Here is a 20,813-nt window from a genome sequence, read left to right as displayed (position 1 = left end):
CGGGCCGACATCGAATGCCCGGTGACCCGTGAAAATGCGAATGCACGAGTTCGGCAAACAGCGACGTCGACCGTGGCAGCTCGAGAATAAAACGGGCTGAAGGAACGCGGCGGCCGTGTATGGCCGAGAAAACGAATATGAAACTGAAAGAGAAAGAGAGAGAGAGAGAGAGAGAAGGTAGAGGGCTACGTAAGTTCCCTTTACTTCTTTTCGGCGACGCTCAGTCACCCGGAATCCCTTGAGGAGAGAGCGTCTGATTCGCGAGCGTCTTAAGAACCGCGATTTCCCTCGCTGGTGCTCTCCGCCACGAAATTTCGCGAACATACAGGTGCGAATACACTAGCATGCTCTAGTATTCAGCCCTCTCCTCTCTCAAATGTTCTGCTCTCTCACAAGTGTAGTCGCAACTTAAGAAAAGGGCTTGCAGAATTAAGGGGAGCAGCATGCAGATTTTTCACGGGCTGCGTAAATTCGAGCCGAGGAAAGAGAACAAGGCGAGCACGCACACACACACACACACACACACACACACACACACACATACACCGTACAGCAATTTTCCTGAAGGAAATACGGCGGGGATGGGTTTAGGGTGGTTGGCGTCGGGGATGCTCACCGGCCATGTTCGATCGGGCTGGACCGTCGGGAGCAGTTGCACAAAAATGCAGCCCGGAACGAAAGTAGAGAACCGCAATATCCGTCGTGGTCCGTCGATGCCGTGGACGCTCGCAATTCCCGTGACCCCAGTGCTGCGAACCCCCATCGGGACGCGGGACGCGACGCGACGAGAGACCTACGAGACACCCCCGCAACTCACAATGCTCCCGAATAATCAGAAACTACCAGTCTGGAAAAATTTCGTAACGATTTGATCTTCCTTCTTACTCGAAATTAATTCAGTGTGTCTAGTTGGACAATCACGGCATTTTCTAGCCGCAATGCAACAGTTTCAAGCATTGTCCATTGTATAAAATGTAATTGTATATAAATATTAAAAAATCTCGCTGTCCAACATTTACCCGCAATGCAAACCCAGTTTGGACTAAATGCTTGGATGTATCACTGCGCTAACTTTGTGTCTACCTCAGATCTAACCTAGATCGAAGCCTAGCCTTCATTGAAGTCTAATACTGAACAAAAACAAACCAAATGGTCCAGGAGCAACCTAGATCTCACGCGATCTCGCTTATTATTAGAATCAGATTTCATTTGAAGTGAAAACTATACTTGACTTCGAACCAGTCCGGAAGTCTATCCTGAAGATTTGAGAAGTCTATCCTACTTTTGGGATAAAGTTAATTTCAAGATGAATAAAAGTGGTTGTCGTGTATGCTCCGATCTCCTAAACAGACGAGAGCTCTCTTCGCACAGCGAAGTGTATCATAGGTGGTCGTATGAGCGGGTCTCGTGCTAAAAGTGCACGGGGCGAAATCCCCGGGACATTTAATTGGCTGATGCGGGAAAACACGATTATTTGCGACAGGCGGACGCGTTGGATAGCCGCGTGCCGCGTCTCGTTCAACCTGGCCATGAATAATTTCCGATGTTCATCAAAAGTTCGAATGAAACGGACACCTGGGCGCGACAAGTTGTTTGAATGTTAAATGGAACCTCGCCGCGAAGCGTTAATTAGTATTTTCTATTAGCGTTCGACGGTTCGAGTGACGGGTCACGCGATCGTCCGTCCCTGCACCACCCCTCTAATTTTTCCGATTACGAGCGGAGCGGTGCGGAGCGGAGCGATTTTTCCGCGCGCGCGAACGACCGATAACGCCGGTGCGCGTTTACAAAGAGGCCGGGTTGCCACCGTGAAACGAATAAATCACCGCTGAAAGAGTGCATTAAACGGGACGCGGTCGGCAAATAATATAAATTCGCCCCCTCGTATCGGAGCGAAGCGGAGAGAATCGGAGAGAGGAGAGGAGAGGAGAGGAGAGAAGAGGAGAGAGAGAGAGAGAAGCTGGCTCGATCGGACGCGGTCGCCTAGACGCGACCGGTAATATCATAAATCGGCCAGATAACAAATCGGCAATCTGTTATCGAGATTATTCTCGATATTCCCCGCTGGAAATCCTGTTTAAACGTCCGGCCCGCTCGCCGATAATTACACGGTTTTGCAGCTACGGTAATTGGCGCAATCGAGAAATTGTCGCAATTAGCAGATGAGTGAAGCGACACTTTTTATTGATTCCGCCTCGTGTCGCTCCGATTCCGGCCACCGCTTCGCTAACTTTCGAGGCTGATACGTATCTCTCGTGAATCCGTAATGTGACCGATTCGGTGTCGACGCGTTCTTCGTTTTCAGTGGTGTGAATCTACTTGCGAATACCTTTTCGTTTAGAAACTTCAAACTGTTACAACTTCGAATCACACGATCACCTTTGTTTAAGCTTTCCGACGTGAACTGTGCCTTTCTTCGGATTTATTAGGATGCTCGAAATGGCAGTTTTGTTCTCGATTAATCCGCGGAATGCAAATTTAGCACGAGGAGGTTATACACGAGAGAAAACAAATCAAAAGTGTATTTGATCATACGTGGTTTTATTGACAGGAAGATTGAGAATTCGCGGAGCACGCGTGTATTAGTACCCAGGCAAAGTAGAAATGGTAAGTCAGGATCAGACACGTCGCCCTTCTCTGTTCAATAGCCCGTATGCCTTGGGAATTTTAAAACTTGTTTTTCTCGAAGAGATCGAACCTCCCGTCAAAAAATTCATTTCACACTTCAGCCTTATATTTCCACACCAATCTTTTCCGTTTCTAGTACGAATACCAGAACATCCTGTGCTACATTCAATGTTAGCGAGCTGCTTGCGAAACATTGGGAAAATCCTTTGAAACGGACAAGGCTTACAGACAGAGACTTGGATAGCGAGAGAATTGTGTCTTCGGATTGAACGATTCTCGGCGAACGTAGTTGCGAAAGCGTAAACTACGAAGCGGGAAATCGACCACCACGCCCCGAGATTTCCACCGAGTGGAATCCAAAAATAATCGGTTTTGCGCGATCCTCGCCGCAATACGCTGCGTCGTACATATCTCCACCTCGGGCTGGTTTATTGTTTTAACTTTGAAGCGGATCGCGAATTGCGGCCTGCCACACGCTTCTATCAGGTATCGCAGGATTTAAACGCGCCACGAATTCGTTTCGTCGAGTGAAAACCACGTCACGGAATAATTGAATCGGCTGCCAGTCGCTGGAGAACGGCTTGCGTGCGACGTGCGAGAGGGAAGATATTTGAAAAATGCTAGGAGACTGGGAAAAGCCGATTCTCTCTTGGTGGGAGTACACTTGTTCCAGGTATACCGAAAGTTATACTACGATTGTCGTAACTGTCCGTGGGTAGGCTGAAGTGAAATCATCCATATGGTATTCCAGGTTAAGCGACGAGCGCCCGCGGTGCCGACTGGAGGATGGGTAACCGCTCGATTTTTCTCAACAATTAATTTTTCCAGGTCTTTTTTCTGATTCTACGGAATCAAAAGGGTTTATAAGATCACAATCCTTTAAAGGACCTCAGGAATGCGTGGATTACAATGTTACACTAAGAGCCTCGGGAATATAAAGTGCAACAGATTCCGGAGGAATGCAATATTGCAAAGTTGTTATTCGTATAAGGGTCCTAGGAATGAATGCAAGAATTGCAATGTCACTGTACGGATTTTCGTAATGCAGGGATTGCAATACAAGTCTTAGGAATGCAAACACTTGTAAAGGTTATCTGTAAAATAAATGGTGGCGATATCGAGAATGTCAAGAATATACATAGAATGGTATAACATTCCATCAATAATATTAGAGAATATAAGGGGCTACTATTCCAAGAACTTACAAATGCAAAAGAGCCGCAATTCCAGCAAATGATATTCAGCACATAAAGTGCCAATATTCCGAGAGCCTCGCAAGCGTAAAACCTGCCATTCTTCCAAGAGTCCTCAGGAATCCAAAGGACCAAAATTTGCAAGATCCGCCACGAGTTTCGCTCGCAGGAGCAAACTTGCCGGAAGTTTTCCAAAAATTCATCGATGACCCAAGGCGGCTATTCCATTCCACAGATGCGTCTCTTTGGAGACGTAAAGCTGGATGCGGTTTTTCTCCGTCTAGTAAATCTCAGGCAAAACTGGCCCGGCGCGGCGTGCGGGCAATAGTGTTTCGCTTTGCGAATTCGCTTGACAAGTGTCGAAAGGAAAATCCCATTTCGCCGATAAAGGTTCCATTTGAAAGTGGGCACGGATTTCCATGGGATCCTGTGGGGAAGGAAGGCTCGGGTGGCAGCGGGCTGGGCCGCGCACGTCGTCTCCTCGTTGTCTGCGGCAATCCGTTCGGAATCCCGCTGCTATTTAAACGCCGTTTAATCGGACGAATCGCGGCGAGCCGATCCGACGCTAGATTACGGCTTCCCTCGGCTCGGGGAAGGTTTTCCAGAGGATTCAGGCAGCCGACCCGTTTTCCGTCGCACGAGTACCGGCCGTGTCTCTCCGACCACCGTTTTATCGTGTAATCCCGCGAACGTCTAGACGGCAGAGACGACTGGGAAACGTTTGCAGTCCCCCGTGTGTCTCCGCTCGAAAAGTATCCGTGAACGTTTCCTAGCGGTCCGCTGGACAGAATCGCGCGAGCTTACAGATCTGTCTCCCTTTAAAGATAGAGAGAGAGGGAGGGAGGGAGAGAGAGAAAGACAGTGTCCTTTTTGTCGGGCTCGCTATCGACCACCGGCGACCCGGGAAATGAAACTTGTAACCGGCGGGAGTGCCACGACGAGAAAAACGCGAGTAATTTATTAGAATTCCAATCTCTGTTTCGCGTAAAGCACGCGCGCGTTTTTATTGCGGACGCGCGGCTAACGGAAATATTACGAAACACGCGCCCGCGCGCATGCCGGGAACACGTCCCACTCCTAGGAAAATATTTCATTCATCGTACAAGGCCAGGGCCGGATGCGATTGTTCGCCTCGTTTCGCCTGTTCCTCGTTCTCTCCGGCATTCTCAAAGAAATCCCAAGTACGCATTTTCCCAACGAATTTACTTCGGCTCAGTCGGCTAACCGCGACACAGGCAAACCCTCTAGCAACGTAATGACCTAGGAGAATCTATTTCTCGGGGGAACCTCGATCTTCTGGATCTCCGGGCCCGTTGTTAACGTCTCCGCATTCACGATCACGATCTCTTTACCGACTCGGCCGTTCCTTCCGGCAGCAGTTCAACGCGTAATCCGTAATCCCGTCGCGAACGCTTTCGGAACGCCTCGTCGGCCAGACGGCCGTTTCCATAAAATAGACGCGGCTAATCCGAAAACTTTCGTGTCGCGAGATATAGTGAAATTGGGTCTATTCGAATTATACTCGATTTCGTACACTTGCACGTTTGTACGCTTTATTTGAAGTCGGGAGATATCTGCTGCTGCTGCTGCTGTGTGTGTGTGTGTGTGTGAAATTATATTCTAGATCATTACACTATGACTTCGTTCACATTTACGATTAGAACTGTCTTTCGTGGATTAGAATTTCCTAGATGAAGACTATACTATTTACTATTTGTATTTTTACCCTTGCGGTGATAAAACACTAAAAGGTGACGGAAATGCATACTTTGATATTGGGTGGGATCTTCTTTGCTCATCTTGACGCAGCGTTTTGTTATGCATACTCCATTCGTCGTAACTCTCTGCTGTGCCGCTGGATGCACATGTTGGCGTTTGTATTTTCGCTTCCAGACCTCTGAATGTTGCGCCAGACCCAAACGCAAACGATTTGCGACCCACTGCTTCCCGAGGCAATCCAGACGCAGAGCCATGCGTTTGTCGACCCACTGCTTCAGAATACTTTTCGGACTTCTGTTTCGGATTTTGTTCAAATTTCGATATATTGTAATCTGTACTGATATATAAACGTATCTCAAAGAATTTTTCGAAATCTTAAAAATTGTTGGTTTTACAGACGCGTAAAATAAAGCGCCGCCACTGTAAGGCTAGAAGAATTAGTTTAGTAAATGACGTCTAATAAATAAGTCGAAAGAATGCATTTGGTCGGAATTATGAAAAACAATACTAAAAATTGATTCTTACAACTTTTTTAACTGGCCCAGTAACGAAAATTTAAAAAATGTGTTTTGTCAACTGGTATAAATTGTATACGCTCTGAAAATTCCATTGAAATTGGTTAATTGCTTTACGAATTATAAACGATCAAAAGTGGTAAAAAGGCAAAATCTTGAAGAATTGCAATCTTTACCACTTTTGATCGTTTATAATTCGCAAATCAATTAACTAATTTCGATGCAATTTTCAGAGCGTGTATGATTTATACCAGTTGACCAGACACATCTTTTGAATTTTCGTTATTGGCCCAACTAAAAAAATTGTAAAAATCAATTTTTACTATTGTTTTTCACAATTCCGTCCAAATGCATTTTCCAACATATTTTTTACAGACCATTTACTAAACTAATTCTTCTAGCCTTACAGAGAAATTGAAGTCGTTTGGTCCATTCATAAAAAAGTTGTTCTGATTTAAAGTGTGTGGAATCAGTTATGATCCTTACTGTAATAGATTCTGTTTGAAATTTTCTCACGACTCTGACTCGATATCACAGTGCAGGGGATTGACTAGTAAAGTTTCAATTTGTCAGGGTAAAACAGCCTCTGCAAGTTTCTCGTCCTAGCAAACAAGCAACACTAAAATCAGCTTCCAGAACCCCCAAAACAGTTCTGTATGCAATTACAAATGCACAACTCACCGAGATACGAATTTTGTCCAGCTTCTTGCGACTCCAACCCCCTTCCCAGGGGTAGTGGACGTACATTCCGCGTCCGGCTATCCATTCCGCGATTCCCACCCCCGCCAGCAGAGGGTGAGCTAACACACGGTTCGAGAATCTCGAGGAACTCGTCGAAAAGAGCCTGGAGCAGGGGGTGGTAGCGGGGGTTGGGGGTTGGGGTACAGGGAACGAGGCGGAGATAGAAAGCACTTCCGGGCGGCGGGCTGATCCAATTTTATAAAAGCCCTTGATATTTCGAATAAAACGGAAAATCGCGGAAAATCGTGTAATGCCCCCGTTTCCGAGGGCCGCGATTATTCCACGTGCCCCTCCTACCCATCCGGAAGAATTTCGGAGGGAAGAGAAGCCGAACTATTAGCTGTCGCTCGATTTTGCACGGCCTTAATTTCTCCGGGCAATTGAATGCGAAGATTCGCGCCGTAAAAACCGGCCTGAAGTTCCGTGGCCGCGTTCGTCGTCGAACGTTCACCCCTACATCGGTTTCCGAATGTAATCCGAGATCTAAATGTAATTGCGATTTGGATGTGCAATGTGGTGGTTCGCCAGATATTACCATTTCGATTTACGTGACCATTTTAAAAAATGTTTCAGGTAGGGTTGAATGCTTTCAAGGCGCAGAGGACGGTGTGGCTGTCAGTAACGTCTTTTTAAACAGAAGCATATATTTTTTATTGCACCAGTCTCTCCAATCTCCAAGGTGCATCTTGAACCTCCTGTAAGTAAATACAATTTTCTCCTGTGGATAAAATCACTGTATATTGATAAGAGAATCGGGATTTTTTATTGCAAGACTGAAATTAACGTATCTCCTAAATTGATCAGTTTCTTAATACAAGTAGATCGACAGTTTTTCAATTTTTTTAATGGATGCTAAGTTGTGCGACGAGAAATGTATGCTGCTATTTAAAGAAACGTTCAAAAACCATTTTCCACATCGAAAATATGGATGATAGACGCATGATTTGTTCGATTGACTGATTTTTATTTGAGCGTTAGTAATCGACAAAAGAACTTATTGCGTTAAACATTGCATTAGAATAATTAAAGATAAAGATAAAGATTAAACACGAATGCAGATACGCTGAGTCGAAAGCCAGGCAGAGTATTGCGAAAAGACGCAAGACTTGGCATTAGCTGAGTGTGGTCTTCCAGAGTCGCACGTAACACTACATTAAATAAAAAATATACGCGTACTGATGAGAAATGGGGATATGATCAGAAATAGGGACATAGACCTTATTCGGAGAAATTCGAAGCTGAAAGCGGCTCCGCGGGCTCAAAGCATAAATTACGGGTCGGCATGTAACCGTTTTACCAGACCGTTAGTCCCGTGGTATGAATTAAAGCGATGGGGGTGGCTCGTTTCAGTCCTGGGATCAGACCCCCAAGGAACGAACAGCTCCGCCTAACGCCTGTAGTTCGCGGACAAGGAGCACCGAAGACACCCCCGAGATGAGCTGGTTACTGGCACGTAACCCCCATCCGGCGCTCCCGATGCACATCCACCACGGGACATTACCCTTCTACGACTTATGCAAATTCCGCGTAAATTGTTGGGGCCGACGGCGACGCGAGACACCTCGGCTCTCACACCCCTGATCCTCATCCTCCACCGGCTCAGTATCGCGAGCCACCCTGCGAGAGAGAGCGAATGCTAGATCCTCGAATCTCCCCGAGACAATTCCCGCTCCACGACGGGATACGATTACGTTAATGCCGGCGCTCTAACTGTGGAGTAATCAGCCGTGTTTCAGAGAGCTCGAGGATATCCCCTGGAACTGCCAGGATTTTTATGCGACCTGTTTTTCTTTCCCCGTCTCGAGGGCCAATCGGCGATTGCTGAAGAGTATTGCAATGCCTCGATACTCTGTGGGATTAGGTAGCTCTACGTTTCGTCAACCACAATACTCGAACAACATATTAGGTTGGAGGCAAAGTTCTGTCGTATGTTAAAGAAAACATTTCAATCGATTTATAAAAATATATGTTATAATTTCCATTATTTGTAACAGCTTGTTGCCATCTTTCAGATAACTCGTCAATTCCTGTTTCCCAATCAATCACTAGCGACGTGTTTTTCATTTACGACAGAACTTTCTCCCCAACCTAATAGAATCGTTGATAAAGAATCGATGAAAGTCTCGACAGTTTCTTATTTGTGCGTCGAGCATAGTAAGTTCGTGCTCGACAACGTTAACAGACGTACTTTGCCTCTCGTTAGTAAAACAGTGTTTCGGGGTAGTAATTTTCGGAGTCGCCTTGTTAGCGGTAATTTCATTTCATCTTTCGCCGTACAATTTTCTGTTCGCCGCAAACTAGGGGGAGGGGATGTTAGTTAGGTTCCGGCGAAGGGGTTGAAATGTTTCGAAACGCTGCCGGTGGATACACCTGGAAAGCTGAGGGTTAAGAACAGTCGGGAAAGCACGAATTTATATGGATTAGAGCGCAAAGCCTTCCGAAAGAAGGGCCGAAGCGAAACGAAACGAAACGAAATGGAGGCTCTGACCAGTATTCCACGGAACGCGGGGTGGTTTCCATGGCCACTTTTTTTCCCCGGTGTGTAAATTTTATTCTCCACCTATGCTCCGCGCAAATCCCTGCTCCTTGTTAAGGTAATCCTGCGGGAGCGGAGGGGACGTCGGGTCTCTTACATACTCATTAACGCGGACTGCGCGGATTATCTGCGCGCTTTATTAATGCGTCGGGTAATTAACTGGCCGGGATAAAGCAGCTTCCTCGTCGCTAAACACGAAATATCGCTGTTATTCGAAAGTTCCGCGGGACAGGTTTGGTTTGATAAAAATCGTCCGATTACTCATAATTAACCACCACCACCGCCAACTCTGGCTACAGCTTCGTGGCTAGCGACCCCCTGTACTCGCAACCCATTTTTCATAGCGCGTTTCCGACCGCCACCGTTTCCTTTGACGACTCCGACAGCCGCGATGAAACTCGAGGGAAACCGAGCGGCCCAGTTTCCCTTCGCTTCCCTTCCGACAGCTGTGTTTAGACGATTTTCACCGCGAGCGATTGCTTTAGTAGCCGGACGCTGACGTCGACATTCAATCTCAAGGTCTTTCACGGCCTGTTTTATTTATAGACCCGTCGATGAAAGCCTCAAAGTTGGACTTTCCGAAGTCCGGCGAGCCACACCAGCGGTTTCAATCTCGACTTCCTACACGCTTTTCCCTCCGCCCCATCAGCCATTCAGAACGCAGCAGTCCTCTTATGCTGTATCCTCATTTTTGCTACCGCGAGACGCTGCCATCAAAAAACAAGTAAAACAAAGTACAGGCGTATACGTGATTCTCAATGGACCGGTAATGTAGTATGTTGCTTCAGGCACGTTTTCAAAAAATCTTCTGCCATTTATTATTTAATCTTTTTTACTTCCTCGTCAGGAGTCTGCCTTCCCCATCATTATTCTATACAAGACTACTCTATGGAAATAGAAATGTCTTTGTTCGGACTGACAATATATGAAAACCGCAACAGCACCTGTCCCACATGCAATGCATTAAAACAAAGGAAGCGTTGCCTTATACATATCCTGATAAGACCTTCAAGATTTTCTTATTCTTACTATAATGAAAGCTCTTTTCTTCTTCGCCTCGATAGGCTCAGCTGTCTTGAGCCTGTCATCTGCAGAGTCTGCTGCACGCAATCTCAATAGACCTACATTTCACATCAAATTCCAGGCTGTTGCTAACGATGAACAGATATTAAATATTTTAACTCGAGAACATTTCTTCCCAGCGAGTCGCGGCAGTAAACGTGGACACGGTACGCGGCGCCGCAAGAGACAAATCGAATTTCGTGAGACGAATCGAAACCCCGCGAATGATGAACCTACCTGCGACTCGTGTGAAAGCTCGCCTCCAGCCGACTAATAAGCCTCCGTAACGGGCCGGCGCGGTGTCGTCGCGAGTAATCGATAACGCGTTCCCATTACGCGATATTCACCAGTAACGACGGTAACGTTGCACCGTTCTCGCGAGTCAGACTTTCGGGCTTCGAGAGGAACAGAGAGCAGACACCTGGCGAATGACATCACTCGGGCTTGGTAATCCAAGCGACGACAGTCTGCAGGCACGTCGTCGTCGTCGCGACGCCTGATCCGCCAGGCAAGTTTCCTCAGCTTCCTCCTAGGAACTAACTTCGGCAACTTTTCGCTGCGCCCCGCCGCAGGAATCCTGGTTGCAACGCGAGAGATCCAACAGCGAGCAATTGTTTTGCCGAACCGGCTGCTTCTCTCTTTGCGACCGATGTTGGTCTTTCCTCGATCCTTCGGAGAGCGATTATGTTATTCGTGGGAAAATGCAAATGAGGAGGAGCAGGTTGATACGCGAGGTACCAGCAGATGCGAGCTAGCAAACGCGGAGAGCATTTGGACATTTTAGTCGCAACGAATTTCACCACGCCTGAATTAATCACTCGCGGTTCTGAAAAATCGTGAGCCATCGCTCCGTGACTTTTGCAGCCGCAGCTCAGACATCATCAAGACCATACAAAACAGTCGGAATTCTCAAGCGACGCAGGCTGCGTCTGCTCGTCGACGAATTTTTATCCCTCCGGCACATACGAATTATGTGTAAGCGGTTGAAGATTTCTCGGGACGACGGCTCGCGTCGCCGTTGCGTTTCGTCGGCGGAAAACCGGGGAAATTCGAGTCTCGTGCCTCTCGAAAACCGAGGAACGCGTCGAGCGTCGTCTCGAGGATGAGATGTCGCGTCACGATGCTGCTCGCTCGAGCTTTCTCGCACGGATAATTTCGAGACGGCCACGGGACTCGAATTTCGCGAACGCGTCGATTCCACATGAGTCCGAATTTCCATTTATTGGCAAAATGAATTTCGAATGTCCTCCTTGCGGAAAATATCGATAGGCGAAGACGTATAGCATGTGTCACCTAATCGGTCAGCTTTTCCAGTTTATGGTTTCCGAATAAGCGACCGGAGTTGCTGAATGTCGCAACAGAAATGCATTTCGAAGGTTTTTTGCGAACGTTTTACCCCGGTAATCGACCGCTGTGATCGGAATTTACGACGTTTGCGGCTCGCGTGCGGTCCCGAAGACTCGCAGGCGCGTTAAGGGATGTAATTTTTCAGAAAAGTTTCGGTTACGCGGTCGCCGGAGGAAGTTACCATCATCTCGCGAGTTTCCCGGCAATTTTCCCCGGGAAGTTTATCTATGAATAACTCATCGTAATTTACGGGACGGTGTAGTGGCTGTAAATTTTTCAGCCGGCCGATGCCCTACCTAACACGCTTGTCCGCCACTTCGGGCAATAATTAAACAATAATTGCCGTTGTTGTTGCTTGTCCATCCTTCAAGCGGCTCCGTGGCCACGCATTAAACTGACGCCCATTAGAGACACTCACGGACGATGTAATATTCCGTGCCATTGGCAATCGGGACACCCTTTTCCCCCACGAAGTCTTTGTAGTTGACGCTTTAATGACAATGTAGATCACCGGGAAAATTGCGGCGCCTTTTTGGACCGTTGGAAAATGTTGACGACGTTTTTAATGCCTCGCAAGAGCGTCAGACTCCAAAAGAGTCCAACAAGAACGGAGTGGGTTAGCAAATAAAACAGTGATTATTGTTCGAAAAATATCTTGTGATAAATATAGAGTAGCGACACAATTAATTTATAATATTATAACACAATGAGGAGTCTTCTAGTTGACGACAGAAATTTTTTCCTAAGTCTGATATTCATTTAAAACCGTATGAACATGAGGATTTGCATAAAAATCCGCTATCTAATCACGAATTTTAACTTACAAAAATGATTAAAGAAACAGAGGAAGAAATTCGTGGTTGCTCCGGTTTCCTGCAACAGATGCGCAGAATTTGTATTCTGCGTACAGACCTGCATTCGAGTAACTACCGTAACGTGTTCCCTGTATTACAATTGATTTTGCCGGTGAAAAATATTCGGTTGGTAATAAGAAGAAAATCGAATATGTACGGTTATGGTACGGGGGTGCATCGTGGATCCTTAACGGACGGCTCCACCCGCGTTTTCCATAACGTTGTCACGCGACGTCAGATTAACGGCTGCAGCGGCTGATACCGGCGCGTAATACAAACGTAACGTGCAATCCGTCGCATGCATACTTATTAATTCCGCGGCGATCGATAGGTGGAGAGAACGGCGACGAGCCCGAACTCGGGCCCGGAATAATCCAGCCAATCTACGCTGGCGTAACAATATTTCGTCGGGTGATTAACGACTGCCGATGAACACCGTGTCCCCGATGTAAATGAGTCATTAGAAATTCCGATAAGAAAGAGGATTGCAAATTCTCTTGGGCAGGGACGAGAGAGGGAGGGGGACGGCCGCCTAAAAAGGAAACCTCGCGACCTGTCTCCGGCATGCATCCGCGGAAATCCGCTTATGCTACCGCGCAGATATCAAGCGATCGCTTTACTTTTCGTTCCAACGGCCCGTGAAATGTTAATTTCGAGCCCCCGTATTAAAGCTCCCGCGATCCGCAGAAACTACCGAACCTTACGCAAAACCTCTCTGTACCGTTCGATACAAACTCTCGAGGAAACGACGAGATTCAATTATTTTATTTTCTTCGTCCACCGGGTTAGTTTTAGAACCTGAAGAATTTTCCCAAATCCTCTTCGGAGCATATGAGCCATGCCCACTCTCAAGATCTCGCGTCTCGGCCAATCATAACGTTCGCTTCTCTCACTTAGCGACCACGCCCCGCCCATACTTAGCTGAAACTGGCCCGCAAGGGCTCCCCGCGTGTCCAGTAACGACTCTAGGAGCTCATCAGTCGCAAAGAACCGTCCATCGTCGCATTAAAGAGTTTCCTAAGAGGATTTCGAGTGGTGCAGGGGCGGTAGGTGCACGGGTTGAACCTCTCGTTCGGCAAAGGAGCAAACTTCCGTCGAGAGAAGCAAGCAGCAGCGTTCGAGGGTCTCGCAGTTCGTCTTTGTCGAAGTAACGAGCGACCGGGAGGCGGATCTTTCTTCCCGATTTTCGCGAGAGACGTCTCCCGGAGGGCACACGGTCTTACGGAATTTTTCGCCAGAGGTTCTGGATCGCACGTAGAACCCGCATCGCGGCGCCGTAAAGTGAAAAGTTGTTGTCGCGCGTTTCTTCACTGGGACGCATTCCTCCGTTCGCATGGCTCGTGGTCCGGGGGCCATTGTTGGTTAACGAGGTAACTCGACATGTTCGAAGATAACGGGGATCGCGCGGCCGACTACCCAACTAGGCAAACTGTCCGCGAGTCTGACAGAGTTATGGGAAATCGAGCGCTGCTTCGCCGAAAACGAATTTTCGATTCTCCCACAAATTATTAAATGACATTCCTGAGGATTAATTGTTCGATCACAATTTAAATTATATTATTTATTACTTATTTATTTATTGTTTATTTTAATATATATAATGTTTATTTAAAAATAAAGGAGGCATTTTTTAAAACATATTTATTTGGGCCCTTAATGAAAATTTAAAATACATGTTTTGTAGATCTATGTTAGTTATACACATGCTGAGAATTTCATCCAAATCAGTTGACGCAGGAAAAAACAACACGCATCGAAAGATGTACGATTCTGTGGATTTTAAGCAGAAACTGATCAAAAGTCGTGTAGAACTACGATTTTCACCATTTTTAACCGCTTGTAGCTCGTGTGTATGTTAATCGATTTCCATGAAATTTTCAGCATGCGTACAACTAACATATATCTACAAAAGATATATTTTAAATTTCCATTGAGGGCCGAAATAAAAAAGTTTTAAAAAATGCCTCTTTTATTTTTGCATGTAACCTTGTAAATTATAATTTTTGGAAAATCTTTTTTGCACATCATTTCGTAAACCAGTACTTCTAATTGATTATAAAAAATCAGGTCGCTTGGTACAATTATAAGAAAGTTATTCTGTTTTAAAAGGCGTTCGAATACTATCGTTACCCACTGTATATCGATGGGTCTAAAGAAGAGGAGAACATTCCTGATGTTGTCCTCGCCTAGACTCGACTTGAGGTGATTTACGATGAAGAATCTGGATCATTCCAAAAAAAGTCTAGAACATTCGAGTAGTATATGATGGATACGGTTGCCGTTGAAGAATCCATTAAAAACTCTTAAGACTATAGATTTTTACAGAATTAAAAGAGTCCTTGAAACTGTTCACAATGGATTGGTAATAAAGTTGAACAGGATCTCCCCTAAAAATGGTGGTCTTTTTCCGCCGTGGGCCCGGTTCTCTCCCCTTAATCGATCCGAAATGACAGCGCGGCGATCTAACGGTACGCGATCGTTAGAGAGGAGGACGCGACGATTGTCCGGAGGCTCGCGACGGGGTAAAAGAAAGAGAAAAATGCAACTTCAATCACCGCGCACGGTTCCCGCTCCATCGTTGTAGCCACCATCGCCGATAATTGCGCGTCGACGTTCAATCAAAGCGTGTCTGCCGGTTAACGCGCGCGAAATCTACGAAGAGCGAAGGCATTTTCGCGCAAGGAGCTGCAAATAGGCGAGAGAGGATGAGTCTGCCCATGAAAGTGTTATCAATCTTGAGCGGTTGTTTACGACAAGCCTTCGATAGAGTGAGAGAGAGAGAGAGAGAGAGAGAGAGAGACCTCGATTTGGCGGACCTCCAACGCGCCGCGTATGAATACGGGAAGGCGGCGAAGTCGACGAGGATTCGATTGTAATCGATGGGGAGAGAGGGAGAGCCCGCGCATCGCGCCGATAGCCGACAGGAATAACGATACTCTCGGTAAAAATATTCACTTCGCAACCGATAGCTGAAAGGGAACAAAAATAAAAATAAATAACAGGGGAATCAAATCCCGTTTCCCGGGGGCTAGCCGCGCATGACCCCCCTCGCCGTATTACGCGTAATACGACGAGTAACTGCAATTACAACGGTCGATCGTGAGCGAAAATATATATGAAAAAAAAAACAACACGGGCAGAGAAAAAAAAGGAAAACACGGTTTCCGGGCTGTGTGCAAACAAATGAAACGCGACGGTGCACCGCGAATCGCGCGAGCCCAATGCTTTTTCGCGGCCAATTCATATTCGTTATCGCACCGAAACATTCTAGCCCCGCGATTTAATTTGTCCCGTAAACTTTTTTATTGTGGCGGAACGGCGCATGCCCGATCGGTCGAAACCACGATAAACGAGCCTTCGCGTTTCATGGAAACTACAAAAAATCATCGACGAAGTGTTTCCATCTACTGCAGATACTAGATTTTCATTCTTATTACAGTCTAACAGTTGTTAAACATCCGATGTGGTTGCAGAATGGTGGAGAATTCTTGTGCTCACTCCGGTGGAACTCGGATCTCTCTGGGAAAAGTAAATCACAGTGTTTGAAAATCCGTCGGGTTGATTCCACTCTCAAAACCGTATTTTTATTTCCGAACTGAATAGCGACGGTGTTCCTCGGAATTTCAAGCAATAGAATTTCGATCATTCTTTGCACGATTCTGTGTTCGCTACTCTCGTTCAAAATGTTTCTATAGGACAGACGCAATCCTATTTTCCATGCAGGAAAACATTCGATAACATTTCATCGACAACGTTTCCAAAAATTGTCGAACTTTTCCATTTTATGGTATACCATTTGGCGAGTATTGACGAAAGGTCTTCACATCTGTTGTCAAGGTCAACATTCCGAAAAATTTAAGAATATTGTTACGTTCTTCTCAATGTGAAAATCTATTAAGGGGTGAAGTGACTTTTTCTTTAACTTCATTTATACCAATTGCAGTTTTTGGAAAAATTTCTTTTCACATCGTGTGGTAAATTAATTGCTCTAACTTCTAAAAAAAAGTTCAAGTCGTATAGTCAAATATTAAAAAAAGTTATCGGTTTTATAAGAGCATCCGAATATTAAGAAAGAACATATTTGAAGGGCAACGCGATCGGAGCTATGTACATCCTCTTTGGTAATATTTACCTACCATTTGATAACTGAAGGAATAACATATAGTTTTCAGGACAGTTTCAATGCGGCACCGTAATTCACGGGTTTCGGCCTAGGTTTTCGATACGGGAACAGATTCCGGGCAGGCCGTAGGACATCTCATTTCCTCGTTGTTTGAAAAATGGCCCGCGACTTCCGCGTCCCACGCCTGGGACGCGATTTCCGCAGCAAAAACCGGCCTCGGCATACGCCATGAAAACGTCTGCCGTTTTGTCGCCTATTCTTTCTAGCAGCGGATCGACGACGACGACGACGCCGCCGCCTCCACTTTTTGCCATTGGATTTATTCCGCTTCGTCCCCAAGCGGCGACTGTTCTGTTGTTTCTGCGAAGGTGAATTAGGGTACGTTTATGTTGGCGCTGCTGCGAACGATCGGAGTGACAAGGCCGGGGAAATGCATACTATTGTTTTGCGCTGGAAGTGTTTGCATTCAGGAGAGCTACATATGTTTGCTGGAGTACCGACCATGGAACCATCGAGAATCGAATATCACTTCCTCTTTGTTGACATCGTCGTTTTTATCGTCGGTTTTTAAATAGACCACGCTTCTTTATGGAAAGTGAACGTTCTCTGCGCTGATTCCGGGAAACAGGGTTCCCGGGTTATAGGGTTCATTTATATGTTCATTTGAAAACTTTCCAGCCGAATATCTCAAAAAGTATAAGATCTTTCCTCCTCGAAATCCTTGGACAGGTGTTTTACATTTTTTTAATATCTTCCATACTTTTCGAGATATTCGGCTGGAAAGTTTTCAAATGAACACCCTGTATAATTAACCCAGTTAACGATATACAAGAAGAATGAGATCAACCCTTTGCACTCGGTTGTTCTCTCTGAGGCTCCACTAAAAATTGCTGTACTATTATTCAAAATATTATTTACATTATTACATATATCAGTATCTAATCAATTACTAAACATTTAAGTATTGTATGAGGTATTATACCAATTTCATATCCATAAAACTTCAAAAAAATCATAGGGTGTGGAAATATTTTAGATTGGAAGAAGTGTTTAATTTTCCAACTAAAATAGCTCCGAGTGCAAAGGGTTAATAAAAATTAGTGGATCGCTAAAACTGATGTGCTCGCCACTTGATATTCCTATGAGACGAGATATCTCGTCCATAGTATCGTACGTACGACAGCGTGGTGATGAGATATCTCGTTCATTGTAACGAAAGAGTTAATAACGCGAAATGTTCAGCAACAAAAGCAGTCCGTTAACCGTGTCTCCCGAAATTGAAGAGGTTTCTTCCGTCGTCGTTTTTTCGGACGTTTCGCGCAGAAAACTGCTCGGGACCGCGAAAAAGGATCTGCCAAATGAATGCGCGAAGCTTATTCACAGCCTCTCACTAAAATGTTTCCGTCTTCCGGGTTTTTTGCGTGTACGAGCTTCGTGAAAGGTGAGTAGGTTCGCCGAGCGGTACAGAGCCGGCACATTTTTCCCATGGTTTCGCGGCCGATTGAAATATTCACGTGAGCCTGGGACAATCTAACCGCGAAACGACGAAAATACTCCGATCAGCATAATTGACAAAGTTGACGACGTTAATTACGCGACAGACTTCGTGCCGACCTAATGAACGCTCTCCCATCGGCGAAATAAACGGGTCCGGAGTTCCGTGAACTTTCGGAGGCCGCGCGGGACTTTCTGCGATAATAAATCGATTACGGGGTCGCTGAAAGGTGCGGTTGCAGCGAATGCAATTTTCGGTAGGAGGCGCGTAATAATAATAATCACATGCTTCTGTTTCCATAGAATTGATTTAGTCCTCAACCCATTACGCGTCGTCTGTGAAATTCATTTGCTAATTCTGTGTATGTACAAATAATTCCTAGACGTAAAATAATGGAGGCAAACATTATAGATTGCAAGCGACAGAAATCCTCCCGTCAATCAACATAATTCATTCTCGACATTCTCGATCGAGCGCTTAATGTTTTTGCACAAACGACACAGAATAGATCGGTGGCCCTTTGTTCTTATTGCGCTGGGTGCGTGAATCGCGGTATCAGCGCAGCTCGACGTCATAATTGAGTGGTAATCTGGCAGATATGCTTGGTATTCCGAGAATTGGCCGCGTTTCACCTGCCGACGCGTTTCGCACGTTTTAATAATTCCGGTGTCAGGGGAGGGACGCGTCAAATTAAATCGCCGGACAAAAGGATTCCACTGAAGCTTCGCCGGGGATTAAATCCGTCAACGTCGCTTCGGTGGAGCTCCGGAATATTACGGTTTCCGGATGTACAGAAAAACCGATTCTTCACGTTCATGTCGTCTAGAGGGACGCGTATACTCCTAGAACGCTGGCAGTCGGTGTTCGCGTGCGAACTATGTGCGTGGACGGCTCTAGAAGCTGGCCAAAAATTATTTTGAATTTCATTAAGCTTCACAAATGATGAGTCTCGTTTCATTTGTACGTTAAAGAGTTAAAGGGCAGAACAGCCTCGACCATAATGTTTTCGAAGAGTCTATTCTGCGATAAAACAGCACCGAAGTTTACTGTAAATATTTTTATTTCGTCTTTTGACCATTAGCGAATGAATGCGCCGCTTCTTCGCAATATCAAATTTCCTTCTAAATTACCGGCAGCGCGGCGAAATGCAGCGAAGCACCGAATGCCGTGCTGAAGTTATCCGTAAAAACTAGAGTGTAAAAATACTTTTCCGAGCCGCGGTACGTTCGCGAAAAAGTCCCGACTTGTTTGTGTACCACGAACAACAGAAAACACAGCGTGGTGGAAGAGCGGAGAGGATCCCCGCGCGATTCGTTTCCACGGCGTTTAAGTGGAAACAGACATTTCGGACAGTGTCCCACCACTCGCGGTTCGCAACAGTCAGAGCCGCGTCCCCCCGTAATAAAAACGATCCCAATTACAGCGAGCGTTTGGTATTGGCAGATCGGACAGGGACGTGACTCGCGCGAGAATAAAAATTCCGGTTGCTCTCGTGAAAAATCTGCCGCGTTTATCGCGCCCGATTCGAATATTGAATCCGCACGTCCCGGCTTGAACGGGTCGAGAGCTCTTCCCGATTATTTCCCATCGAAACATCGTTACAGTATGTTGCTGCACAACGACGCACGCAAGATCCGCTCGTAGATTCATTACGGTAATGCCTAATTGGTTGTCGAGACCGAATCGTCTTATACAAGGCTGCTTCGGTGCCAATGTTAATGAGAACGCATGAAATTGTTCAATTAGTTTCCTTAGTGTACTAAGTTGATAGTACATATTAGCGTATCAGTTAATTACAAATTTGAGAAATGTCTGCTTAAAAATTCGGCAATACGTCTTCCGAGATATCCTGCTGACTCATTTCAGCTGGACACCCTGTATCTATTGAATTATGTACATTTTGAAAATTTCTACACGTTTAAAATGAGAAATTAAATTTTTTTAAAATGTTTCCATGTGTAGTTTAATTATTTATTTTGTTTGAAAAGTTTTATGCGGTCCCTCTCCACCGCATAAAACAATTTTGTTTAATATGTTCTGAAAAATTATTTGTTGTAGCTATTTATGAAGTTTGTGAATATTTTTTTGTGCGGTTTTTTTCGGCGGTCCCTATCTACCGCACAAGAACAGGTTTGACTGTAATTAATATCAATGTCCTAAAATTTATGCAAATTAATATGAGAATGCATTAATACAGGTGTATTTAAATACACGTGTACTCGTGTACTTAAAATGGCACACACTAAATTACGTGTACGTAAATACACGTGTCTTCTTAATTACACGTTTAAAATCACGATCTCTAGTTGATACACTGTGAATCTTTATGGAAAATAAAAATTTTCGGGAATGTGCGAATACGGACACTTAAGCATGCACCGCTGTAGAGAAATTGTGGGTCGGAGTACACGTTGAAGAGCAACAAGAATGTTGGGTATGGGCCACCCGTACTCGGGACGAATCGCGTGAGAATCCTTCGGGAGTAAACAAATCAATTCCGGGGCCCGAGACACGTTTATGCCCCCGATCGTAAATTATCATTAAGGTGATTGGCTGCGTTCAACACAGGGACAAGCGTCGCGCTCGCGCATATGGAAACC

The 20,813-nt window shown here is 45.6% G+C and overlaps 1 protein-coding gene across 6 annotated transcripts in view; it reads left to right on the top strand.

Moving 5' to 3' along the window:
* Vn (membrane-bound neuregulin protein vein) overlaps positions 1-20,813 on the top strand; it is a 342,137-nt gene that overhangs the window by 107,096 nt on the left and 214,228 nt on the right. For 3 of the 6 annotated variants that reach the window (XM_076425779.1, XM_076425778.1, XM_076425780.1), the window contains exon 2: positions 7,370-7,493. The exons of the other annotated variants lie outside the window; for them this stretch is intronic. In XM_076425779.1, coding sequence (XP_076281894.1) covers positions 7,370-7,493 — 124 coding nt within the window. The remainder of the gene's footprint in view (positions 1-7,369; positions 7,494-20,813) is intronic. 6 annotated transcript variants of the gene reach the window in all.

Source organism: Lasioglossum baleicum, chromosome 6, assembly GCF_051020765.1.
Source record: "Lasioglossum baleicum chromosome 6, iyLasBale1, whole genome shotgun sequence".
NCBI classification, from domain to species: Eukaryota; Metazoa; Arthropoda; class Insecta; order Hymenoptera; family Halictidae; genus Lasioglossum; species Lasioglossum baleicum.
Note: the sequence above shows the minus strand (reverse complement) of the source record. Positions and strands in the feature narration are given on the sequence as shown.